Source organism: Cervus elaphus, chromosome 9, assembly GCF_910594005.1.
Source record: "Cervus elaphus chromosome 9, mCerEla1.1, whole genome shotgun sequence".
Classification (NCBI taxonomy): domain Eukaryota; kingdom Metazoa; phylum Chordata; class Mammalia; order Artiodactyla; family Cervidae; genus Cervus; species Cervus elaphus.
Genome location: NC_057823.1, coordinates 22890535 through 22913409, shown reverse-complemented (window position 1 = coordinate 22913409; position 22875 = coordinate 22890535). Strand labels below are relative to the sequence as shown.

Sequence of the window (22875 nt, the reverse complement as noted above, 5' to 3'; positions counted from 1 at the left end):
GGGCTGCCATTTCCTTCTCCAATGAATGAAAGTGAAAAGTGAAAGTGAAGTAGCTCAGTCGTGTCCGACTCTTTGTGATCCCATGGACTGCAGCCCACCAGGCTCCTCTGCCCATGGGATTTTCCAGGCAAGAGTACTGGAGTGGGTTGCCAGTGCCTTCTCCAAACACCCATTTTACAAAGCGGTAAATGGGCTGCTTGAGACTGCAGGTGGAGGACATAGGGGAAGGAGGTGGGATGGGAACTCACAGCCCGAGCTCTCAGCCATACCACAAAACCCCTTCCCTTATGTCCCCAGTAAAGGCTGGGCGAGGATGAGGTCTGGCTTGGAGGGAACTGGCTGGGCAGATTTTATTCCTGGGAATTGATGGTGAAACAGGAGCACTGGCTTGTGGTTGGTCACACAGTCTCTGGGGCAGAGCAGACGCCAGAGCTGAGCTCTCCACATGCCTTTGTCCCCCACACTTAGATGTTCCATTAGAGCTGCCGTCCCTCACCTCTGCCACCTCCAACACACTCTGAGAGTCATCGCTTGGAAAAATAATTTAATAGTCCATCTAGGCTGTGTCCCTGGGACCTGCTTGCCCTCCCTAAGCCCTTAGCTCCAAGCCACCCCACCCCACCCAGGGACCACCTCCCCACCCCACAAAGGACAGCTCCAACACCCCCAACCCTGGGGGCCTGGGTTTCCCCACAGTGTCCTCCCTGCACCCTTCCATTCCTAGAGAAGCTGGGCCACCGCACCCCGACCCCCCAGAACACAGCTCTGTTCCCACAACCCCTCGGTCCCCCCGCCTCGTGCTCAGCAGCAGAAGTGACTTCAGCGTGGCCCCTGGGAGCCTGCGATCAAGATGCAAAAGGGGCCAGGAGACAGGGAAGCAAGATCCGATTCACTCCAACACGGTTTATGCGCCGAGTCCAAGGGGGGAGACGGCCGGGAGGAGGCCCTAGGAGAGGGGTGAGCGCAGCCGCTCCAGGCCGTCCGCATACTGGAAGGTCGACCCCGTCTCGTGCGCGTACATGTCCAGGGCCACCTCGCAGCTCTCCCGCACCACACGCTCAGGGTCGGCCACGTGGGCCCGCAGGGCGGCCAGGCAGGCAGGCCGGGCGATGGCCCCCAGGGCCTCGGCGCACTCATGTCGTACCATGGGGCTCTCGGTGGGCCGCGCCAGGGCTGCCGCCAGCTGGGGCACTGCCGCCTCCTGCTGCATTTGGCCCAGAACGTAGCCGATCTCATGGCGGAAGAGGGCGCTGCCGCAGCGCAGACCTACAGGGGAAGGAGGTCACGGGCTGGGGTCACCACAGAGTGAGGAGGGGGCCTGGCATGGGGCACCGGGGGCCAGAGGGACCGAGAGGGGTCAAAAGGGGGTTCCTGTATCTGGGAGCACTCCCCAACACCCCACCCCCACCAGTCCCGGAGTTCAGAGGTGGGACCTATGCCACGAGAGGGACTGGGGAGGCAGGGTGGGCCCATCCGGGCACTGGAAACAGCCCTCCCACCCGCCTCCCCGGGGGCCAGACTGGGTATGGCCTCCTCCTTCCGGTCCTGTCCCCCTGCACCCCCAACTCCATGCTGTGCCCCCACCGCCCAGTGTGATTTGCAGGCATCTTATACATTTGTGCTTCTGGGTCGTTTCCTGCACGATCCCCACACTCTATAGTCTTTGTGACCCTGACAGGCAGAGTCCCAGGCCTTTCACCAGCAGAGCCACACAGAGGGGCCACACTTCTCCTGATGGGGCCCCAACCCTTGGACCCGGGAGTGACCTGCCTGTGATCCGATGTCCTCTGGAGGCAGAGCTGGGACTGGAGGCCAGCCCGCCTGACTGTGCAGCTGCTGCTCCAGGCAACCACCCAGGACAAACCCACACCTGCCCCCTCTGCACTCCCGCCCTGCGTCCATGTGGTGGTGATGTCCCAGCACCTCCCTGGCCAGAGAGGAAGCTCCAGGAAGACAGAGGGGCTCTGAGTGCTCTGTGGACCAGAAGCAGCCACCTCAGGCATGGGGGAAGGGAGCAAGGGACCCCAGGATTCCCAGAGGCCCCTCCTCTTCTTTTCTGCTGGAGGAGCCACAGCCCCTCAGACCTGCACAGGGCTCCCTGCAGAGCTGAGATGAAAATGCCACCAGTAACGGTAATGGGGGCCCCTGGGGTCAAACCCGAACTCTGCAACTGAGACTGCTGTGTGACCTTGGACAAGTCCCTCTGCCTCTCTGGGCCTAGGCTCCCACCACGGGGAAGTGGGGGTAATAAGAGCACCTGCCCCAGGATGCTATGCAGCTCTATGCAACAGATATGGCCACAGGGCCTCCCCAAGGGCCCCAACCCCGACCCCTGAAGCCCCTCCTCACCTTCGGCCAGTGCCAGGGCGGCCTCCTTGCCTCCGGCGTCGCGCAGGGCGAACATGGCTCGGTATCGGTCGAACAGTGGCCGGGCCTCGTCCAGCAGCGCCTCCCGCAGCCGCCCCAGGTCGCGCTCCTCAGCGGGCGGGGCCGGGTCCACAGACAGGTAGGGCCCCCGGACCGCTGACTCCCCCTTGTGCTGCTGCAGCCACTCCAGCCGCCGGACAGCCAGCTGGCATGTCTCGGCCACCTGCAGGGAGAGGGGCACACAGGCGGCCACTGGGGACGGGAGGGAAGGGAGTGGACATGCCAGCTCCCCCTCCAGCCCCCAGGGCTCCCGGTTTAGCAGGGGCAGAGCCCACAGACTCTGGACTAATTGATCCTTCCAGGCTGGAAACAACCAGCAGGGACTGCTGTGATCAGGGAGTGATAGGGGAACAGTGGGTCAGGAGGAGTCACTCGGAGGTGACCAGTGAGAAAAGCATCAGGTGGGATCAGCCAGTGCAAAGGCCCCAAGGCAGGACTGTCAGGGGGGTGCCAGCAACAGACATGACCTGAGGAGGCCAGGCCAGACTGCTTAAGACTACTGTCCTAAAGGTGATGACAAACCATGAGTCTTGAGGCAGAGAATAGATTAACAGATGATGGATGATAAATAAAAGTGATCCCTCCACACACAGGAGCATCACTCGGTCCTGAAAAGGGGAGAAGTCCAGACACCTGCTACCACGTGGATGGACCCTGAGACCACGGTGCTCAGTGAGAGAAGCAGACACAGAAGGACACACAGGGTGTGATTCCACTGACGGGAAACGTGCAGAGCAGGCAGGTCCTCAGACACAGAGAGTGGGTTCCTGGAGGTCAGGGGCTGGGGGAGGGGATGGGGAGTGACTGCTCATGGGGATGAGGCTTCCTTCTGGGGGGATGGCCTGTTCTGGGAATCAGACAGTGGTGATGGTTTTATAACTCTATGGATGTACGAAGTGAAAGTCAAAGTCACTCAATTGTGTCTGACCCTCTGAGATGCCATGGACTATACAGTCCAATGAAATTGTCTAGGCCAGAATACTGGAGTGGGTAGTCTTTCCCTTCTCCAGGGGATCTTCCCAACCCAGGGTTCAAACCCAGGTCTCTGGCATTGCAGGTGGATTCTTTATCAGCTGAGCCACTAAAAACCACCCAAATGCACACTTTCAGGGAGTGAGTTTTATGGTATGTGACACATCTCAATAAAGCCGTTGTTTAAAGAAAAACTAAGGAACACGGCAGGGAGACATTGGATGAGGCTGGGTGGAGATGAAGAGGTGGGTGGGTTGGGAAATCTACACGAATGAAGGGACTGCCCATGGGAGGCTAGGGGAGAGGTGAGTGGGGGCTGGGCTGGCGCCACTGGAGCAGGGTAGGTGTTACGTGTGAATCAAGAATTCAGTTTTTTAAAAGTGAAGAGTCCAGTTTTGCCCAAAGAGGCAGTAGCCGGCGTCCATCCTGACTGCAGCCCTCTTTCAGCATCCCTGGGCCAGGTGGTCACCCTGGCAACCAGACACAGGGTCTGAGGCCAGTTCCTGGACCCAAGATGGGGGTGGGCATGGGGGGGGTGCTGCGTTACCTCGACGACAGGGTCAGTAGAGTACTGCTTCAGGATCTCCAGCACCTCTGGGTCCCCAATGGCCCCCAGGGCCTCCCCTGAGAAGAACAGGGCAGAGAGTGCACATTAGCTGGTGAGGAAACACCTCAGATGCCTTCCCCCACTGCCCCTGCCTGTGTCCTGTGGATGGGCCACCCAGCCATGAGTTTTGGAGCAGGGACCAGTCCAGCCCTGAATCAATCTGCACCAATGAGTGTCCCTTCCCCAGAAATCAGACTTTGCTGGAACCTGGCTCAGACCCCACACTGGCCCACAGCCCTAGAGCTCATGGCCCAGAGGGGAGACGCAGAAAAGCATGTCCTTACAACTTGGGGACATGGGTGGTGAGAGCCAAGAACATTCTGCTGAGTCGAGTCCATCATGGAGAGCCCTGAAAACCTGGAGGTTTCCAAGCTGCCATGTGGGCAAGGAGGGTCAGCAGACAGGTACCATCCTGCCTTAGGGCCTTTGCACCACCCAGAACCCCTTTCCCCAGACAACTACCTAGATTACTCCCTTACTCCACTTGGATCTCTGTCCAGCAATTAAAAACAGCAATGCTGGACTTCCCTGGTGGTTCAGTGGTTGAGACTCTGAGCTTCAAATGCACTGGGCGCAGGTTCAATCCCTGGTCAAGGAACTAGGATCCCACACGTCCCATGGAAAGGCAAAAAAAAAAAAGGCAACACCTCTGGTACCCCCTCCCAGGCTTTATTTTCCTCCTTCACACTTAGGTAAGTGTTTACACCATTACATGACTGGGTATTCCAGAAAATGGGTTCAAACATTTCTCTGTAAGAAGAGCTCCCAGTGGAGTCAATGGTTGGGATCCTGAGAGGAGTCCAAGGAAGCCTGGCAAAGCTGGAGACTATCTTGGGGAAATATTCAAAAGGACCAAGAACAATCATAAATGGAAACACAGCCCCTCACTGGCTATCTGAGTCTCTTGTGAGAACAGCACCTGGCCCACAGTAGATGATTTGTCCAGTGAATTTCCTGGCAGTCCAGTGGTTAGGACTCCATGCCTTCTCTGCAGAGGCACAGGTTTGATCCCTGGTTGAGGAACTAAGATCCCACAAGCCATCTGGAGTGGCCATAAAAAGAAAAAAAATTGTCCAGTAAGTGAAGTGACTGAGTAACCTCAGGTTGGCCGTCTATGGCCACTGCCTATCTTTGTATGAGCAAAGAATGGTATTTCCAATTTTAACTTTTTTTTTTTTTTTTAAGTCACTCAGTCGTGTCTGACTCTTGGCAAACCCATGGACTGTAGCCTGCCAGGCTCCCCTGTTCATGGGATTCTCCAGGCAAGAATACTGGAGTGGGTTGTCATTTCCTTCCCCAGGGGATCTTCCTGACCCAGGGATCAAGCCCAGGTCTCCCGCATTGTCTGTGTATTTTCTTTTAATCAAAGAGACCAGGGACTTCAGGTGGTCCAATGGTAAAGACTCTGAGCTTCCAGTGCAAGGGGTGTGGGTTCAATCCCTGGTGAAAGATCTAAGATACCACATGACACATGGAGCGACAGAAAAAATAAAAACAAAAACAAAGGGATCACAATTTATGACTCGTGAAATTCATATCTCAGGGCCCATAAAGCTGGACTGGCTGGAGGCAACGCCCATCTATTACCTGGGGTTTATTGGCTCTCCTGCTTCGGCAGCAGAGCTGAGACGTGGGGCAGAGATGGTCGGAGGCATTCACCACCCACCCCTCTCAGTGCTCGCCAGGCACACCCGCACCTCGTCCCTGCTCACCTGCCTCGTGGCGCACCATGGGCTCCTGGCGGGTGTCCCGCAGCACGTCCAGCAGCATGGGGATGGCCCGCCGGTCCTGCATTTGGCCCAGGCAGTAGGCCAGCTCATGCTTGAGCAGGGCTGAGTCATCATCGAAGGCCCGGCTGATCCAGGCAATGGCCACTGGACCCCCGAGCCCACGCAGTGTGAACAGTGCCCGGAAGCGGGCCTGCAGGGGCTGCTGGGGGTCAACCAGTGTCTGCCCCACTGCCTCCACCTCCTGCTCTGTCACCATGGCGATGCTGCCTTCCTCCCCACTTGGGCTAAAGCAGGGGACTCTCAGCTTGAGAACCTGCTGGGGGCAGAAACCGAGACGCCCTGTTAAAGGTGCCATTTGCTGCTAGCTGACTCCGTTCATCTCAGAGTTAGGACCTCAGAGGGGTGGTTTCCAAACTGCAGAACAGCCTGGGTGTCTGGGTCTGGCCCTGCCTACCTGCTGTGTGGCCTTCCCTAAGGCCCTTTTCCTCTCTGGGCCTGTGGCCTCGATCTACATCACCAATGACCTCAGCAGACCAATGGTCTGCTGGCCACACAGCAGCCAGAGGGGCTATGGAGACTGGTCCCCAACATGGCCTTCAGGGACCCTCACCTCCTGGTGTTTGTGGACTTTTGGACCTCACCCCCAACCCCACAGCGAATAGGGCTGACCCGGGTGAATAACGGGATATGAGAGAAAAGGTAATGTGACGTGGGAGGGTCGTAAGGGACCCTGTGGCTTCCTCCTTGTGGCTCCAGGGGCCCACATGGTGGAGAAACTGAAGCCTCCCACCCCCAGCCCCAGCCCAGCCCTCAGATGATGTAGCCTGGCCAGGGTCTGCATGCAACCTCATGTGAGATCAGAGATCAGAGCCACAGCCACCCGGCTAAACCAGGCCCGGATCCCTGACCCACAGAGACTGAAAAATAGCATTACTACTGTTTAGAGCTGCTGAGGACGTCCCCGGTGGTCTAGTGGTTAAGAATCTGCCTTCCAGTGCAGGGGACGCAGGTTCCATCCCTGGTCGGGGAGCTAAGATCCTACATTGTTGTTGTTGGTCAGCTGCTAAAACTCTGAAGGCAGGGACTGAGTGCTAGTCACCCCTGTACTCCCAACACACAATTCCTGAATAAGAACAATGACCATGGACTTCCCTGGCGGTCCAGCGGTTAAGAATCTGCCTGCCAATGCAAGGGACACTGATTTGATCCCTGGTCTGGGAAGATGTCACAGGCTGTGGGGCAACTAAGCCTGCGAGCCACAGCTGCTGAGCCAGGGTGCTGCCATACTGAAGCCCGCGAGCAGCCTAGAGCCTGTGCTCCACAACAGGAGAAGCCACCGCAATGAGAAGCCCACACACGGCAATTAGAGAAAGCCTGCAAGACCCAGCACAACCAAAAAATAATTTTTTTTTTTTTAAAAGAAAAGTAAGGGACTTCCCTGGCTGTCCTGTGGTTAAAAATTCACCTTCCAAGGCACAGGGTGTGGGTTCCATCCCTAGTTGGAAAGTTGAGATCCCACATGCCTTGTGGCCAAAATGCCAAGACATAAAACAGAAGCAATATTGTAACAAATTCAACAAAGACTTTAAAAATCATCTACATCCAAAAAAAAAAAATTAAAAAGAACAATGACCATAACAAAAATAGCAACTGACATTTACACAGGATGCGCTACATGCCAGTCATCTGTTCTAAGCCCTGACACTCCTAAACTCGCTCCGTCCTCCCCATAACCCTTTGAGACAAGCACCATGGTCGTCAGTGTTTCACAGGAGGGCCAACCACCACAGAGAGGTGAAGCACTTGCCTAGGAGCCCAGTGAAGAGTTAGAGGTCCCGGCAGCTGGGCTCCAGAGTCAAGGTCTAAACCACAAACGCAGGGTTGAAAGGATTAAAATGAAAGGGCGCAGCTGAGGCTGGTCTTCATCCTCCAGACCAGTAAGGACGCTTCGTGAACCTGACGAGCAGGCTGTGGCTCCCAGCGGAGCCAGTAGGGCCAACCTGGTATAATAAGGGAGGTGAGGTTGTCTGAGCACAGGTGACCATCAAAGAAGGTGGCACTCAAAACAGGGATCATCAGGGACTTCCCTGGTGGCCCGCTGGCTAAGTTTCTGAGCTCCCAATGCAGGACCTGGCTTTGAACCCTAGTCAGGGAACTAGATCCCTTAGGCCACAACTAAGATTCGGCGCAGCCAGATGAATAAATGAATACATAAATAAACACAAAAGAGGGACCATCAGAAACTGCAGAAGCCAGGGGTGAGTAAGCTCATTAGGGATCATCCAGATTCGACTCATTGTTCTACAACAGATGAGCTGTGACCTGTCTGGGGTCACACAGCCAAGTCAGGACTCCTGACTCCCGGTCTGTGCAGGGACTCCTTCGAGACACAAAGGAGAAACACTATTTTGCTTCCTGCTGTGTCCCCAAGGCCTAGCACAGTGTCTGTATCCACAGCAGCAGGCACTTAAGTATTGTCGAATGAACTGATTATCCACTGCCTGCCAGGCAGGGTACTGAGCACCTTATACACAGTATAACTCTGTATCATCTGTAAAACGGATTTAAGGGGCACAGGGAACTCACTGAGTTGCTGCGAATGGAATTACACCCATAGAGCACTTAATACCACCGCTGGTACTTACTATGCATTTGATAAACCAGAGCTGGTGTTAAGTTACTTCTGCGTGTAGCCCAACATCCACTTCTGTGTTGAGGAGGGTAAAGTGTGCGTGTCGCGGGGTACACCTGGCCACCTGGACGCCCACTACTCATACTTCTAGGTCCATTTTTTCAGTGGGAAGGGGGACAAGGGTGTGAACGTGGGGTTACAGAGATCAGTCCCCAATCAAGGCATGGGGAATCCGCTCGCCCCTGCAAAGTTGTGTCTCAGAGACAGACTTCAATGAAGCATGAGTAAGAGATGGAAGAAGGGAAGTTCGGAATTCCCGAAATCCGCCCCCTCTAAGCCAAGAATTCCCAACAAAAAGACCTCCGATAACTAACCCCCACCCCCATCCCCGCTAAAAGGCAGGTCGCCCCAACACGGCATCCCTCGGGGCAGCTCCCAGGATCCCCCAGCAACGACCGGCTCCGCAAAGCTCCTTGGAAAAGACTCCCAGGAACTGATATCTCATGGCATCACTGACTCAATGGACACGAGTTTGAGCGAACTCCGGGAGATGATGAAGGAAAGTCTGACATGCTGCAATCCATGGGGCAGCAAAGTGTCAGACACAACTAAGCGACTGAAAAACAAGATCCGTTTACGTGTGTCCTCCAGAACCTGATGCTTCACAGTTTGGTTCTCCCAGAACCCCGAGAAAGAAGTCACCCAACATGGGACCTTCCCCCGCCCCCCACGTGCTGGTTCTTCACTACGCGCATCTCCGGAGACAGGGTCTGCAGAACTGGAGCAAAATAGTTCGCCGGGACCTCCCAGAAGGGAGGCGTTTCTACTCCCCAGCGAAAGAATCCCAGCGCCGGGACCCCAGTGAGGCGTCCTCCCCGTCCCCCTCGCCTCCAGAACACCCCAGTGAGTTACCAGATCGGAGGATTCACCGGACCGCCCGCTCCGCGGCCGCTGCCACCAACACTTCACCAACCGCGACACTGCTACAGCGCTCTGGGGGCCGCCATCTTGCCGCCCGCGTGACCAGGCCGGACGGCACCAACGCCCCGCTGAGGGAGGATCCAATCTAAGGCTCCGCAGCGTGAGTGGGCCCGCAAGCCCGAGTTAGCAACGGTGCCATAGCTCACACTCACACCTCATGAGGGATCTACGGGCACTTCTCAGGGAAAGGGAAGAGCAGCTTCCATCCTTTACACGCAAGAGATTTTCTCTCCGGCCTCCCCACCCGGTACGACGAATGGAAATGGTTTGTCCCGATTCAGCCGAGAGGTGGGGCAGGCAAGCGACGCCCCTTGCTTAGTGCTCCTGGGGCGTGGTCAAGTCTCAGGGGCGTGGCCAATGGACTAACTAAATGCTAGATAGGGGGGAATGAAAAAAAGGACTTGACCTAGTCATTTATTCATTCATTTATTTATTCATTTAACAAACACTTTATGGGACTTCCCTGGTGGTCCGGTGATTAAGACACACTCCCAGTGCAGGGGGCTCAGGTTTGCTCCCTGGTTAGGGAACTAAGATCCCACCTGCTGTATGGCTCTCCTCCCCACCAAAAAAGAAAACAGACCGGAGGGACGGTGGAGGCAAAGAGAAGTATTCAGATTCTGAGTTAATTTTGAAGGTGGAACGAACAGGTTTTGCACCTGGATTGCATATGGCATTTGGGAGAGTTCCGATCAGGATAAGCGCAAGGTTTCCTACACGTACAGTGGATGGAGCCACCATGAACCATCCAGTTCAGTTCAGTGGCTCAGTCGTGTCCGACTCTGTGATTCCCATGGACTGCAGCACGCCAGGCTTCCCTGTCCATCACCAGCTCCCGGAGCTTGCTCAAACTCATGTCCATCCAGTCAGTGATGCCATCCAACCATCTCATCCTTTGTTCTCCCCTTCTCCTCCTGCCTTCAATCTTTCTCAGCATCACGGGCTTTTCCAATGAGTTAGTTCTTTGCATCAGCTGGCCAAAGAATTGGAGCTTCAGCTTCAGCATCAGTCCTTCCAATGAATATTCAGGACTGATTTCCTTTAGGATGGACTGGTTGGATCTCCTTGCTGTCCAAGGGACTCTCGAGTCTTCTCCAACACCACAGTTCAAAGGCATCAGTGCTTCAGCACTCAGCTTTCTTTATGGTCCAACTCTCACATCCATACATGACTACTGGAAAAACCATAGCTTTGACTAGACTGACCTTTGTGGGTAAAGTAATGTCTCTGCTTTTTAATATACTGCCTAGGTTTGTTACAGCTTTTCTTCCAAGGAGCAAGCACCATTAACCTCCCTATACTAACCATCCAGTTGACTCTACTTCTGAAATATGAAATAGAGTTGGAATTCAGTCACTTCATTCATCTTACCGCTTTGTCTCCAGGATGCTGCCTACAAAGAAAAGAGAGCTTGTAAGGTATTATGTCAAAATAGTAGTTCCTCAAAAAGTTAAACAGAATTAGCATGAAAAAAGTGAAAGTCACTCAGTCATGTCAGTGTCTTGTCTCTTTGAGACCCCATGGACTGTAGCCTGCCAGGCTCCTCTGTCCATGGAATTCTCCAGGCCAGAATACTGAAATGGGTAGCCCTTCCCTTCTCCAGGGATCGAACCCAGGTCTCCCACATTGCAGGTAGATTCTTTACCATCCTGAGCCACCAGGGAAGCCCAAGAATACTGGAGTGGGTAGCCTATCCTTTCTCCAACAGATCTTCCCGATCAAGGAATTGAACCAGGGTTTCCTGCATATGATCCAACAATTCCACTCCTAGAGAGAAATGAAAGCAGGGACTCCATAATTGCACACCCATGTTCATCACAGCGTTATTCACAGTGACCTCAGACCTTGGTAACCTGTAGCATATTTTCTCTCTATGAATTTGACTACTCTCGGAACCTTAGCAAGTGGGATCAAACAATATTTGTCCTTTTGTGCCTGGTTTATTTTGCTGAGCATAGTTAGCTTCAGAGTTCATCCACACTGTAGCATATGTCAGAACTTCCTTCCTTTTTAATTTCCTTCCTATTGCATGAGTGGAACCACATTTTGTTTATCTATTCATCCATCAGTGGATATTTGGATTGTTTCCACCTTTTGGCTATTGTAAATAATGCTGCTATGAACATTGGTGTACAAAGAGGTGTACCTCTTTGAGTCCCTATTTTCAAATCTTCTGGGCATATACCCAAGAGTGGAATTTCTAGATCATATAGTAGTTCTATGTTTAACTCTTTGAGGAACTGCTGAACTGTTGTCTATAGCTGCACTATCTTATGTTCCCACCAGCAACAAACAAGGATTCCAATTCTTCCTCTTTCTCATAGAAACCCTTGTTATTTTCTGCTGTTTTTTTCAGTTTTTTTTTTTTTTATGTACACCATTTTTTAAATCTTCATTGAATTTGTTACAATATTGCTTCCATTTTATGTTCTGGGTTCCTTTTTTTTCTTTTTTTTTTTTTTTTGGCTAAGAGGCATCTGGCATCTTTCTTTCTCAGGAATCAAACCCATACCCTCTGAATTGTCCGTACCCTCTGAATTGGAAGGCAAAGTTGCAACCACTGGACCACCAGGGAAGTGTTAGGGAAATTAAAATGGAGGAAGTCCTGTTCAGATTTCAGAAGCAGGGTAGCAGGCCTCTGACCTGCTTCTGACCTGCCTAGACACTGCTGGGATTCTGTGTCTGCCTGCAAGCACAGCAAGCCAGGCAGCACTATAGATATGAAAGGAAGTGAGTCCTGGAATCTCTTAAGCCTCTGAGGATCTGGTCAACCCCCTGGGGTTTAAGAAGTCTTATGACTCATGAGGTGAAACAAACAGTATTGTAAAAGTTCAAAGAAAAGCCTGAGCTAAAATTTTGCGCTCAAACTGATGATGATATCATTTTCTGCCTGGGATTAGAAGTGGGCGTGCCCGAAACTGCAATTTGAAATCTTACCAGTTGGCTGGATGCACCACCTGAGACCTATCCTGTTAACAAGGGACTTCCTAATGCTGTTCAAGTCTGGATGTTGGTCAGCCGAATCTGGTGATGTGTGTGCTGTTAGTTTTCTCTATTGTTTCTATTTCCTTCCTTTAAAAAAAAAATTATTTACTTATTTCTGGCTGCCCTGGGTCTTTGCTGTTTTTGCATGGGCTTTCTCTAGTTGCAGTGAGCAGAGACTACTCTTTGTTGTGGTACTCAGGCTTCTCATTGCAATGACTTTTGTTGCAGAGCTCTAGGCATACAGGCTTCAGTAACTGCAGTTCCTGGGCTCTAAAGAGTTATGGTGGACAGGTTTAGTTGCTCTGAGGCATGTGGGATCTTCCAAGATCAGGGATTGAATCATGTCCCCTGCATTGGGAGACAGATTCTTTACCACTGAGCCACCAGCAAAGCCCTCTATTTCTCTTTTTTTAATGGCTGCATCTTGAAATTAAATCAAATAATCCTCTATTAAATATTGTAAGTGTTTATTGTGTGTTTGACAAGTGGTTTCTTTTCTTAAGGAATCCTTTGACCCTAAAAGGAAAATAAAACTTTTGGCAAACAGGAAGTCTTGTTATTTTCTTTTTGATAGTAGCCATCCTAATGGATGTGACGTGTGCAACTTGTTTGGAGATGCATTAAAAAGTGAGATATACTGGTGAATGGATAAAAGGATGGATAAATACAGAATAGGGCAAAATTAGCAAAGTGTTCATTGAGAAAGTGGACAGTAGGCATATGACAATTCATTGTAAAAGTCTTTCAATTTTTCTGTATACTTGAAAGTTTTCATTATAAACTGTTTGAAAAATAGGTGGTGGGGAAAAGGAGGGCAATATCTATTCTCCGTGTTTCAGCATTCCAACGTTAAATATTTGAAAAGTGTTTTAACTATTAAATGAGGAATCTTTGAGTCTGCAAATCCATTTTGAGGAATTTCACTGACACTAAGGGTAAAAAAAAAGTGAAAAAAGAAGCATTCGTTTCCACATTATTTGAAATGGCAAAAAAAAACCCCACTAACTTCCTTTTCTGCCTCCCTCAGCGTTCAGTTCTCATCCTCACTCACTTGGACCAGTAAAGGCGCCTCCACCCTGAACACCCCCGCCCCACCTCTCTCCTTTCCCCCACATTCTGTCCTCCCCGAGGAAGCCACCTGAGGGCGCCTGTGAGCACCAGCGACTGCTCCCGCCCTCAACACCACAGTCTGTCTTCCCCGCACCAGCCACTAGAGGGAGCGTGTGAGCGCCGGAGTCAGGCACCGCCTTTGCTCTGCGCGCAGCCCTCCAGGGCTCCCACCACCCTGAGTAAAAGCCTGCGTCCTCGTGCAGCCCACGAGGCCTTGCACGACCTGCCCGTCCTCTCCGAGCCCTCTTTTGCTTCCTCTCTCCCCCGCGCCCACTCTGCTCCAGAAACACGGCCTCCCCGCTGTTCCTCCAACACACCAGACACAGTCCTACACCCAAGCCTTTGTGTATGCTGTGCCCTCTGCCTGGAAGACGTGGTCCTCCAAACACCTTTGTTCACTCTTTCACTCAAGTGCCAAGTGTTTGCTCCTTTGCGCAAATGTTACCTCCTCCAGGAAGCCTACCTGGGCATTTTAATTACTTCAGTCTCTGCAGTCCTTTACCCAGTCCCCTGATTTATTCTTCTCCACAGCATCTATATTTTACTGTATGTGGGAGCTCACTCACTTTAGTCGTGTCCAACTCTTTTCGATCCCGTGGACTGTAGCCAGCCACGCTCCTCTGTCCATGGGGATTCTCCAGGCAAGAACACTGGAGTGGGTTGCCATGCCCTCCTCTAGGGGATCTTTCCAACCCAGGGCTCAAATCCTTGTCTCCTGCATTGGCATGTGGATTCTTACCACTGAGCCACCCAGGAAGCCCATATTTTACTGTACATTTTTACTTAATTGCTTTGTTTACTACTTTCACCACTAGGACACACTAGGATGTAAGCACCATGAGAGCAGCGATTTACGTCTGATTTGTTCTCCATGATGAGATACAATGGTGTGCTGGTTAATGAACAACCTGAAAAAAATAATTTAAAACCCTGATTTGCAGTATTTGCCAATTCTTGGCATGTAAATATTCCCATCACGGCCTGGTCACAAAATTCCTGATAGAGTCTCTTGTGAGTCAATGTATATTGAATCACTAAGTGGATCCCCAACTGCCGTTCCATGCCTGGCACAAAATAGATGCTGAAGGACTTCCTTTGTGGTCCAGTGGTTGAGACTCTGCCTGCCAACGCAGCGGACACAGGTTTGATCCCTGGTCTGGGAAGATTTCACATGCTGAGGGGCAACTAAGCCTGTTGGCCACAGCTACTGAAGCCGGAGGACCCTAGAGCCCGTGCTCTGTGACAGGAGAAGCCCAGGCACTGCAACTAGAGAGGAGCCCCCGATCACCACAACTAGAAAAAAACCCATGTAGCAACGAAATCACAGCATAGCCAAAAGTGAATAAATAAACACAGGACCGAATTAAAAAAAAAAAATCAAAGAAAGCAAGGCACAGACTCAATAATGTGGTCTCATTTATGTCATGTGAGAGCTGAAAACGAATTTTCAGATGAGACACAGAAAGAAAGAGAATAGAGTTTATTAGAGTTTAGAGTTTATTAGAGTTTAATAGAGTTTATTAGTCGCAGTTGGAGCAGCAGGCCAGCTTCCAGAGAGCCAGGGAGAGGTAACGCTGAACGAGGTTTGTCTGCCTGTTTTTATAGCTGGGGAGCCAACAAATCGGCGAGAAGGGCCTGATAGTTTCTGTTCCCTGTTCTGAGGCCCTTCGGGTTTATCTTGTTCCTTTGTCCCTTGAAAAGTGAAAGTGTTAGTTTCTCAGTTGTTTCTGACTCTTTTCGACCCCATGGACTGTAGCCCACCAGGCTCCTCTGCCCATGCGATTGACCAGGCGAGAATACTGGAGTGGGTTGTCATTCCTTTCTCTACAGGATCCTCCCAACTCAGGGACTGAACCTGGGTCTCCCGCATTGCAGGCAGATTCTTTACCACCTGAGCCTTTGCCCCTTGAACACCACAATTTAGATAAATGGACTTAGATATGTAAATTACATATGGGCTTCCCACCTGGCTCACTGGTAAAGAATCCACCTGCATGTGCATGAGATGAGTTGGATTCCAGATGCCCTGGAGCAACTAAGCCACATTGCTGAGGCTTTGCTCTAGATCCCGCAAGTCACAACTGGAGCCCACGCTCTGCAACAAGAGAAGCTATTGCAATGAGAAACCCGTGCACCTCAACTAGACAGCAGCCCCCGCTCACTGCAACTAAAAAAAAACCCGCACAGGAAGGAAGACCCAGCACAGTCAAAAGTAAATAAATAAAATTATTAAAAAAACAAACAAGCATGAGGTCCATGAATGAAAAGCATCAACATGCCATGCACAGCAGAGAAGTCTCTTTGATAGGCCAACGGCTGATGTAAACATTCAGTCATTCATTTTGCAAATATTTATTATCTGCTGCATGGCAGGCACTGAGAACGAGCAGTCTCTGGCCTCTTGGAGCTGATATCCCAATTGCTGTTACTTTTCATTTCTTACGTTTCACTGGAGTAGACCTGATTTACAATGTTGCGTTAAGTTTCAGGTATACAGCCCAGTGATTCAGTGATACATATGCATATTTTCGTGCTTTTTAAGATTCTTTTTCCTTACAGGCTATTACAAATATTAAGTAGAGCTCCCTGTGCTGTATAGTAGATATTTTTTGGTTATCTTAAAAAAAAAAACCTGACATTAAAAAACTAATTTATTTATTTATTTTTGTCTGTGCTGGGTCTTCCTCGCTGTTCAGGCTTTCTCTAGTTGCGGTGAGTGGGGGCTACTCTCTAGTTGGAGTGTGTAGGCTTCTCATTGCGGTGATTTCTCCTGTGGAGCATTGGCTCTAGGGCTTGTGGGCTTCAGGGATTGTGGCGCACAGGCTTAGTTGCTCTGAGGCATGTGGGATCTTCCTGGATCAGGGATCGAATCTATATCTCCTGCATTGCAGGCAGATTGTTTACCACTGAGCCGCCAGGGAAGCCCCCCCCCCCTTTTTTTTTTTTGGTTGTACCTTGGGGCTTGTGGGATCTTAGTTCCCAGAGAAGCAGGGATTGAACCCTGGCATGTGCATGTGTGCTAAGTCACTTCAGTCGTGTTCGACTGTTTCCTCTGTCCATGGGATATCCCAGGCAAGAACACTGGAGTGGGTTGCCATGCCTTCCTCCAGGAGATGGTCCTGACCTAGGGATGGAACCCACATCTCCTGTGGCTCCTGCATGGCAGGTGCATTCTTTACCACTGAGCTGCCGGGGAAGTATAAGTAGTGTATAAGTACATAGTACTTTTCCATTCTCCTCCTGTGTGTTCGAAAACTGATCCCAGAGAGCTGGCTTAACAGCGGACCTGCCTGGCTTGCAGGGCCACCGTCAACAACCACATTGGGTGGCTCGGGCTTATATCCACACTGAGCTTCCCCATGGGCCAGGCGCTGTGTTGACTCCGGAAGGCTTGGGACTGCATGCCAGGCTTGAGCAGCCCCAGGGAAGCTCTGGGAGTGAGAGGAGATAGACCCAGGGCTGAAGGAAGCAGATAGCGGATGCCACACCCACAGCAGCTGGGCCTGTGTACCTCTGTGAACTTGGAATCTTGAACATGCAGGTTTGTGGGGACACTGATAACCAAGGGGCAGTCTGTGCTGAGTGGGACCCAACCCACTTTCAGCTCTGAGGGTCCTATTTTTTTTTTTTTTAATAACTGAAGTACAGTTGATTTATAATGTTGTTAGTTTCCAGTATACAGCAAAGTGATTCAGTTATTTGTATGTATTAAAAGTTAAGTTAGTCACTTAGTCATGTCTGACTGCGACACCACGGACTGTATGCCACCCAGCTCCTCTCTGGATGGAATTCTCCAGGCAAGAATACTGGAGTGGGTTGCCATTCCCTTCTCCAGGGCAACTTCCCAACCCAGGGATCAAATCCAGGTCTCCTGCATTGCAGGAGGATTTGTAACCATCTGAGTCACCAGGGAAGTCCATTTGTATGTATGACTATATCTATAACTCTTTTCCCAGTTATACATATATATATATTCTTTTTCAGATTCTTTTCCACTGTAGATCATTACAAGATACTGAATATAGTTCCCTGTGCTACATAGTAGGTCTTTGTTGGTTGTCTTTTTTTTTTTTTTTTTTTGGCTGCACTGAGTCTCCGTTGCTGCCTGGGCTTTCTCTAGTTGCAGTGAGCAGGGGCCACTCTTCGTTGCAGGGTGAGGACCCCGCACTGCAGTGGCTTCTCTTGTTGCAGCGCACAGGCTCTAGGCGCTCAGGCTTCAGTAGTTGCGGATTCAATCCCTGGTGAGGGAGCTAAGGTCCCACAAGCAGCAGGGTGTGGTCACATTTTTTTTTTTAAAGTTTTTAAAAAATAGACATTTACATTGAGATGACGGTAGAGTCATATGCCGTTGTAAGAAATCATACAGAAGATTGCAGTGTACCCTTCACCCAGTTTTCCCTGATGGTAACTGCACGCAGAACACACACAGAAGGGCTTCCCTGGTGGTCCAGTGGTTAAGAATCTGCCTTGCAACGCGAGGGACATGGGTTTGATCCCTGGTTCGGGATGATCCCACATGCCACAGGACCACTAGGCTGGTGCGTCACAACTATCGAGCCCATGTGCCGCAGTGACGGAGGCCGCCCGCCTCGAGCCCATGCTCCACGACGGGAAGCCTGAGCATGTGACGGAAGTAGCCCCTACTTGTCGCAACTAGAGAAAGCCTGCTCACAGCAACAAAACCCCAGCACGGCCAAAAAGAAAATAAATAAATCTTAAACACACACACACACACAGACAAGGAGGCTATGCCCAAGGAAGTTGAAGATTCCTGCCAGAGGACTTGAATCTCAGCCAAACGACAGGATTCCAGTTATTGAGTTTCCAGCAAGTGGACTTTTTGAAAGTCATGATCTTCTTCCACAGGGTTTTCCTTGTGTGAAAAAATGAACTTTTGCCTGGTCATCCTCTTGAATGGCCAGAAAAAACTTTCCAGCCCAACCGAGATAAAATGAACTTTTCCACACTGAGAAACATCCAGAGGCCCTTTGTGCCACTAAAACTGCAGATGGAATTCGAAGCAGCACAGGCTCAGCGTCTTCCATTTCTTCCAAGCTCAAACCTTTCACCGGATAGTATGAGGGATAACAATCAAATGACTGGATTTGAAGAGATCCCTTTTTAAAACTTTTTTAAAAAATTTATGTTAGATGTGGTGGGTCTTTGTTGCTATGTTTGGGCAGATCATCGCGTGGCTTCTCTTATTGCTGAGCACTGGCTCTAGGGCATGGGCTCGGTTCTTGCGGCACTCAGGCTTAGTTGGTCTGCAGCATTTGGGATCTTCCTGGAGCAAAGATCGAATCCATGTCCCCTGTGTTGGCAGGCAGATTCTTAAGTACTGTGCTACCAGGGAAGTCCAGATTTGAGAAGATATTCTTTTTTTTTTTTTTTGAGAAGATATTCTTAATGACCTGTCACAAAGTGAACTACTTGGAGAACCCCACTTGATGGTTGGAGATAAACTTGGTTGGCTATAATGCAGTGTGCTGCTGATGGAAATAGAGGGGCTGTGTCTTGTTTAAGGGGCTTCCCAGGTGACTCAGATGGTAAAGAATCTGCCTGCTAAGGCAGGAGACCCAGGTTTGATCCCTGAGTCAGGAAGATCCCCTGGAGTAGGAAATGGCAACCCCCTCCAGTAGTCTGGCCTGAAAAATCCCATGGACAGAGGAACCTTGAAGGCTACAGTCCATGGGGTACAAAAAAATCACACACAACTGAGCGACTAGGACTTTCACTTTCACTCACATCCATACATGACTATTGGAAAGACCATAACTTTGATTATACAGACCTTTGTCGGCAAAGTGAGGTCTCTGCTTTTTAATACACTGTCTAGGTTTGTCATAGCTTTCCTTCCAAGAAGCATGAGTCTTCTAATTTCATGCCTGCAGTCACCATCCACAGTGATTTTGGAGCCCAAGAAGAGAAAATCTGTCACTGCTTCCACTATTATCCCTTCTATTTGCCATGAAGTGATGGGACCAGATGCCATGATCTTCGTTTTTTGAATATTGAGTTTTAAACCAGCTTTCCACTCACCTCTTTCCCCCTCATCAAGAGGCGCTTTACCTTTGCTCCATCAAAAAAAAAAAAAAAGAGGCGCTTTAGTTCCTCTTTGCTTTCTGCCAGTAAAGTGGTATCACCTGCATATCTGAGGTTTTTGATATTTCTCCTGGCAGGCTTGATTCCAGCTTGTAACTCATCCAGCCCAGCATTTCGCTTCATGTACTCTGCATATAAGTTAAATAAACAGGGTGACAATATATAGCCTTGTCATACTCAGTTCCCAATTTTGAACCAGTCCTTTGTTCCATGTAAGGTTCTAACTGTTGCTTCTTGACCTGCATACAGATTTCTCAGGAGGCAGGTAAGATGGCCTGGTATTCCTATCTCTTTAAGAATTTTCCAGTTTGTTGTGATCCACATAATCAAAAGCTTTTGTGTAGTCAACGAAACAGAAGTAGAAGTTTTTCTGGAATTCCCTTGCTTTCTCTATCATCCCAACAAATGTTGGCAATTTGATCTCTGGTTCCTCTGCCTTTTCTTGTACATCTGGAAGTTCTCGACTCAAGTACTGCTGAAGCCTAGCTTGAAGGATTTTGAGCATAACTTTACTAGCATGTGAAATGGGTGCTGCTGCTGCTGCTGCTAAGTCACTTCAGTCATGTCAAACTCTGTGTGACCCCATAGACAGCAGCCCACCAGGCTCCCCTGTCCCTGGGATTCTCCAGGCAAGAACACTGGAGTGGGTTGCCATTTCCTTCTCCAATGCATGAAAGTGAAAAGTGAAAGTGAAGTCGCTCAGTTGTGTCCTACTCTTTGCAACCCCATGGACTGTAGCCTACCAGGCTCCTCTGTCCGTGGGATTTTCCAGTCAAGAATACTGGAGTGGGTTGCCATTTCCTTCTCTGAAAATGAGTGCACTTGTATGGTAAATTGAACATTCTTTAGCACTGCCCTTCTTTGGAATTGGGATGAAAACTAACCTTTTCCAGTCCTGTGGCCACTGCTGGGTTTTCCAAATTTGCTGACATATTGAGTGCAGCACTTTAACAGCATCATCTTTTTGGATTTGAAATAGTCAGCTGGAATTCCATCACCTCCACTAGCTTTGTTTGTAGTGATGCTTCCTAAGGCCCACTTGACTTCACACTCCAGGATGTCTGGCTTTGGGTGAGTGCTCACACCATTGTGGTTGTCCAGGTCATTAAGATCTTTTTGGTACAGTTCTTCTGTGTATTCTTGCCACCTCTTCTTAATCTCTCCTCCTTCCGTTAAGTCCTTACTGTTTCTGTCCTTTATCATGTCCATCCTTACATGAAATATTCCTTTGATATCTCCAATTTTTGTGAATAGATCGCTAGTCTGTCCCATTCTGTTCTTTTTCTCTATTTCTTTGCATCGTTCATTGAAGAAGGTTTCCTTGTCTCTCCTTGTTATTCTCTGAAACTCTGCATTCAGTTGGGTATATCTTTCCTTGACTTTAATGTCTAAACTATTATTATTTTGTATTGACTGTTTTCCTTTCTTTCTGCATTTTCTCACTTCTCTGATAAAATTTGGGCTTCCTTTGTGGCTCAGCTTGTAAAGAATCTGCCTTCTATGTGGGAGACCTGGGTTGGATCCCTGGGTTGGGAAGATCCCCTGGAGAAGGGAAAGGCTACCCACTCCAGTATTCTGACCAGGAGAATTCCATGGACTGTATAGACCATGGGGTCCCAAACAGTTGGACATGACTGAGCGACTTTCACTTTTCACAGATTTTCACACAGATCTCCAATTATAGGAGTGGACTTGCTGGGTCATTTGGTAATTCTACATATGCCTTTATGGGCACTGGCTGAACTGTTCCCATAGTGGCTGCCCCATTTTACAATCCCACCAGCAATGTATGAGGGTTCTATGCCTTTGCCAACAATCTATTTCCTGGGTGGTGGTGGGTATTTAGTTTTTTAAATCACAGCCATCCAGTAGGCTGAAGTGGTAGCTTTGTGATCTGATTTTGCATTTCTTCCTGTACTACAGGTGGTGAGTATTTTTTTTCATGAGTTGGCCATTTATTTCCTTTCTTTGGAGAAATGTCTATTTGGCTCATTTGCCCAGTTTTTGAACAGAGATTTTTTTCTGTTTTGTCGACTGGAAAAAAAATACAAGTGACCTAGAGGTTGAGAGTTATGTTTTATTTGGAGGAAATTTTTAGGACTGAAGTCCAGGAGGCAGCATCTCAAGTAACCCTGAGAGAACTGCTTGGAGGGGAGAGAGAGAGAGAGAGAGAGAGAGAGTGTGTGTGTGTGTAGGAGTCAGGTTACATAGAAGTTTTGCAACAAAAGGCAAGTAGTCTGAACGTCCAAAGTAATTTTGTGAATTAAAGAAAACCAGATAACCCAAGTTAAGGAATTTAGCACTTTTCTCTGTATGAGAAGATGCTAGAGTCTGGGCTCAGTGAAATCATTCCTTTGATATGCACCTCAGCTATCTCGGGACGATAACCTGTTTTCACACCCTGAGTTCCTCTGGGCTCACCAGAGGGAGTGACTGTAGTCTGAGGGCTGATAGAGGGCAGATATTCTCCTTCCCAAGTTCCCTTAGGTTCACTGGCTCACACTGGAGGGCTACAATTGCTGATGACTGTAACATCCTTGGTTATCGACACCACAGGAACTACTCCATTTCTCAGTTCCCTGCTTGGAGGATCTGGAGGAGCACCCAGAGGACTATAATATGGTATTGAATGAATGAGTGAGTAAATGTGTTTCAACAGGCAGTGGGGTTTGCACAACCAGCACCCACCTGCGCTTATCTGGGGGTGTGACTGCGACATTCATTGCGATGGTGGGTCTGCCCAAGGGGCACCTGTTTCTGCGACGGTCCTCCAATAACCACGCCCTAAACTGAACCGGGTCACTACCCCAGATTCCCACGTAGCCGCCTCCCTAGGGCCGAGATCCGGTTCAGGTGCGGTTGCCCTAGGCAACCTGTCGCGCTACGCTTCCTGTATTGATTCGAATCGCAACTTACGTCACGTCCTCCCGAGATGCCCGAGGCGCGCAGGCGCAACCGCGCGAAGTGGGCGGGGCGTGACGGGGCGCGGGCCCGATGCCCGGGCGCGCGGGGGCGTGGCGGGGCGTGGCGGCGGCACCCAGCGCGCCGGCGCGGGGGCGTGGCCGGTCGCGGGAGCGCGCGCGGCGGAGGAGGGCGCCGGAGGCCGCCGAGCAGCGGCCGACGCCATATTAAGGAGCGCGGAGCCCGGGATCCCGTCAGCTGCGGCCGTGGCCGGACGCAGCGGAGCTGCGCGCAGCACGGGTGGGCGCGTCGCGGCGCCGGGAGAGGCGGGGCCGGTGGAGCCAGCGGGCGAACGGGAGCGAGCCAGGTGAGGCGGCTGAGGTCTGGGGACCCGCCCCCTGGACCCGAGCTGCGACCCCGGAGCCGGG

At 50.5% G+C, this 22875-nt stretch overlaps 2 protein-coding genes and 1 pseudogene across 6 annotated transcripts in view; 2 read left to right on the top strand and 1 right to left on the bottom strand.

The window, feature by feature from the left end:
- Positions 1 to 535: 535 nt before the first annotated feature.
- The window catches only part of DOHH (deoxyhypusine hydroxylase), a 23012-nt gene continuing 672 nt past the window's right edge, over positions 536 to 22875 (bottom strand). Inside the window, exons 1-5 of one of the 3 annotated variants that reach the window (XM_043912005.1) lie at positions 9281 to 9595; positions 5719 to 6052; positions 3947 to 4023; positions 2350 to 2590; positions 536 to 1266 (exon numbers count right to left, since the gene is read on the bottom strand). In XM_043912005.1, coding sequence (XP_043767940.1) covers positions 947 to 1266; positions 2350 to 2590; positions 3947 to 4023; positions 5719 to 5992 — 912 coding nt within the window. In that variant the 5' untranslated portion in view covers positions 5993 to 6052; positions 9281 to 9595 and the 3' untranslated portion in view covers positions 536 to 946. Of the gene's footprint in view, positions 1267 to 2349; positions 2591 to 3946; positions 4024 to 5718; positions 6053 to 9280; positions 9596 to 22875 lie in introns of those variants that run through there. The other 2 variants (XM_043912006.1, XM_043912008.1) reach the window with 2 other exon arrangements.
- Positions 18042 to 18921, top strand: LOC122700727 (annotated as a pseudogene).
- FZR1 (fizzy and cell division cycle 20 related 1) overlaps positions 22602 to 22875 on the top strand; it is an 18463-nt gene continuing 18189 nt past the window's right edge. The window contains exon 1 of one of the 3 annotated variants that reach the window (XM_043912004.1): positions 22602 to 22814. The gene's annotated coding sequence lies outside the window, so the exon portion shown is untranslated. The remainder of the gene's footprint in view (positions 22815 to 22875) is intronic. The other 2 variants (XM_043912002.1, XM_043912003.1) reach the window with 2 other exon arrangements.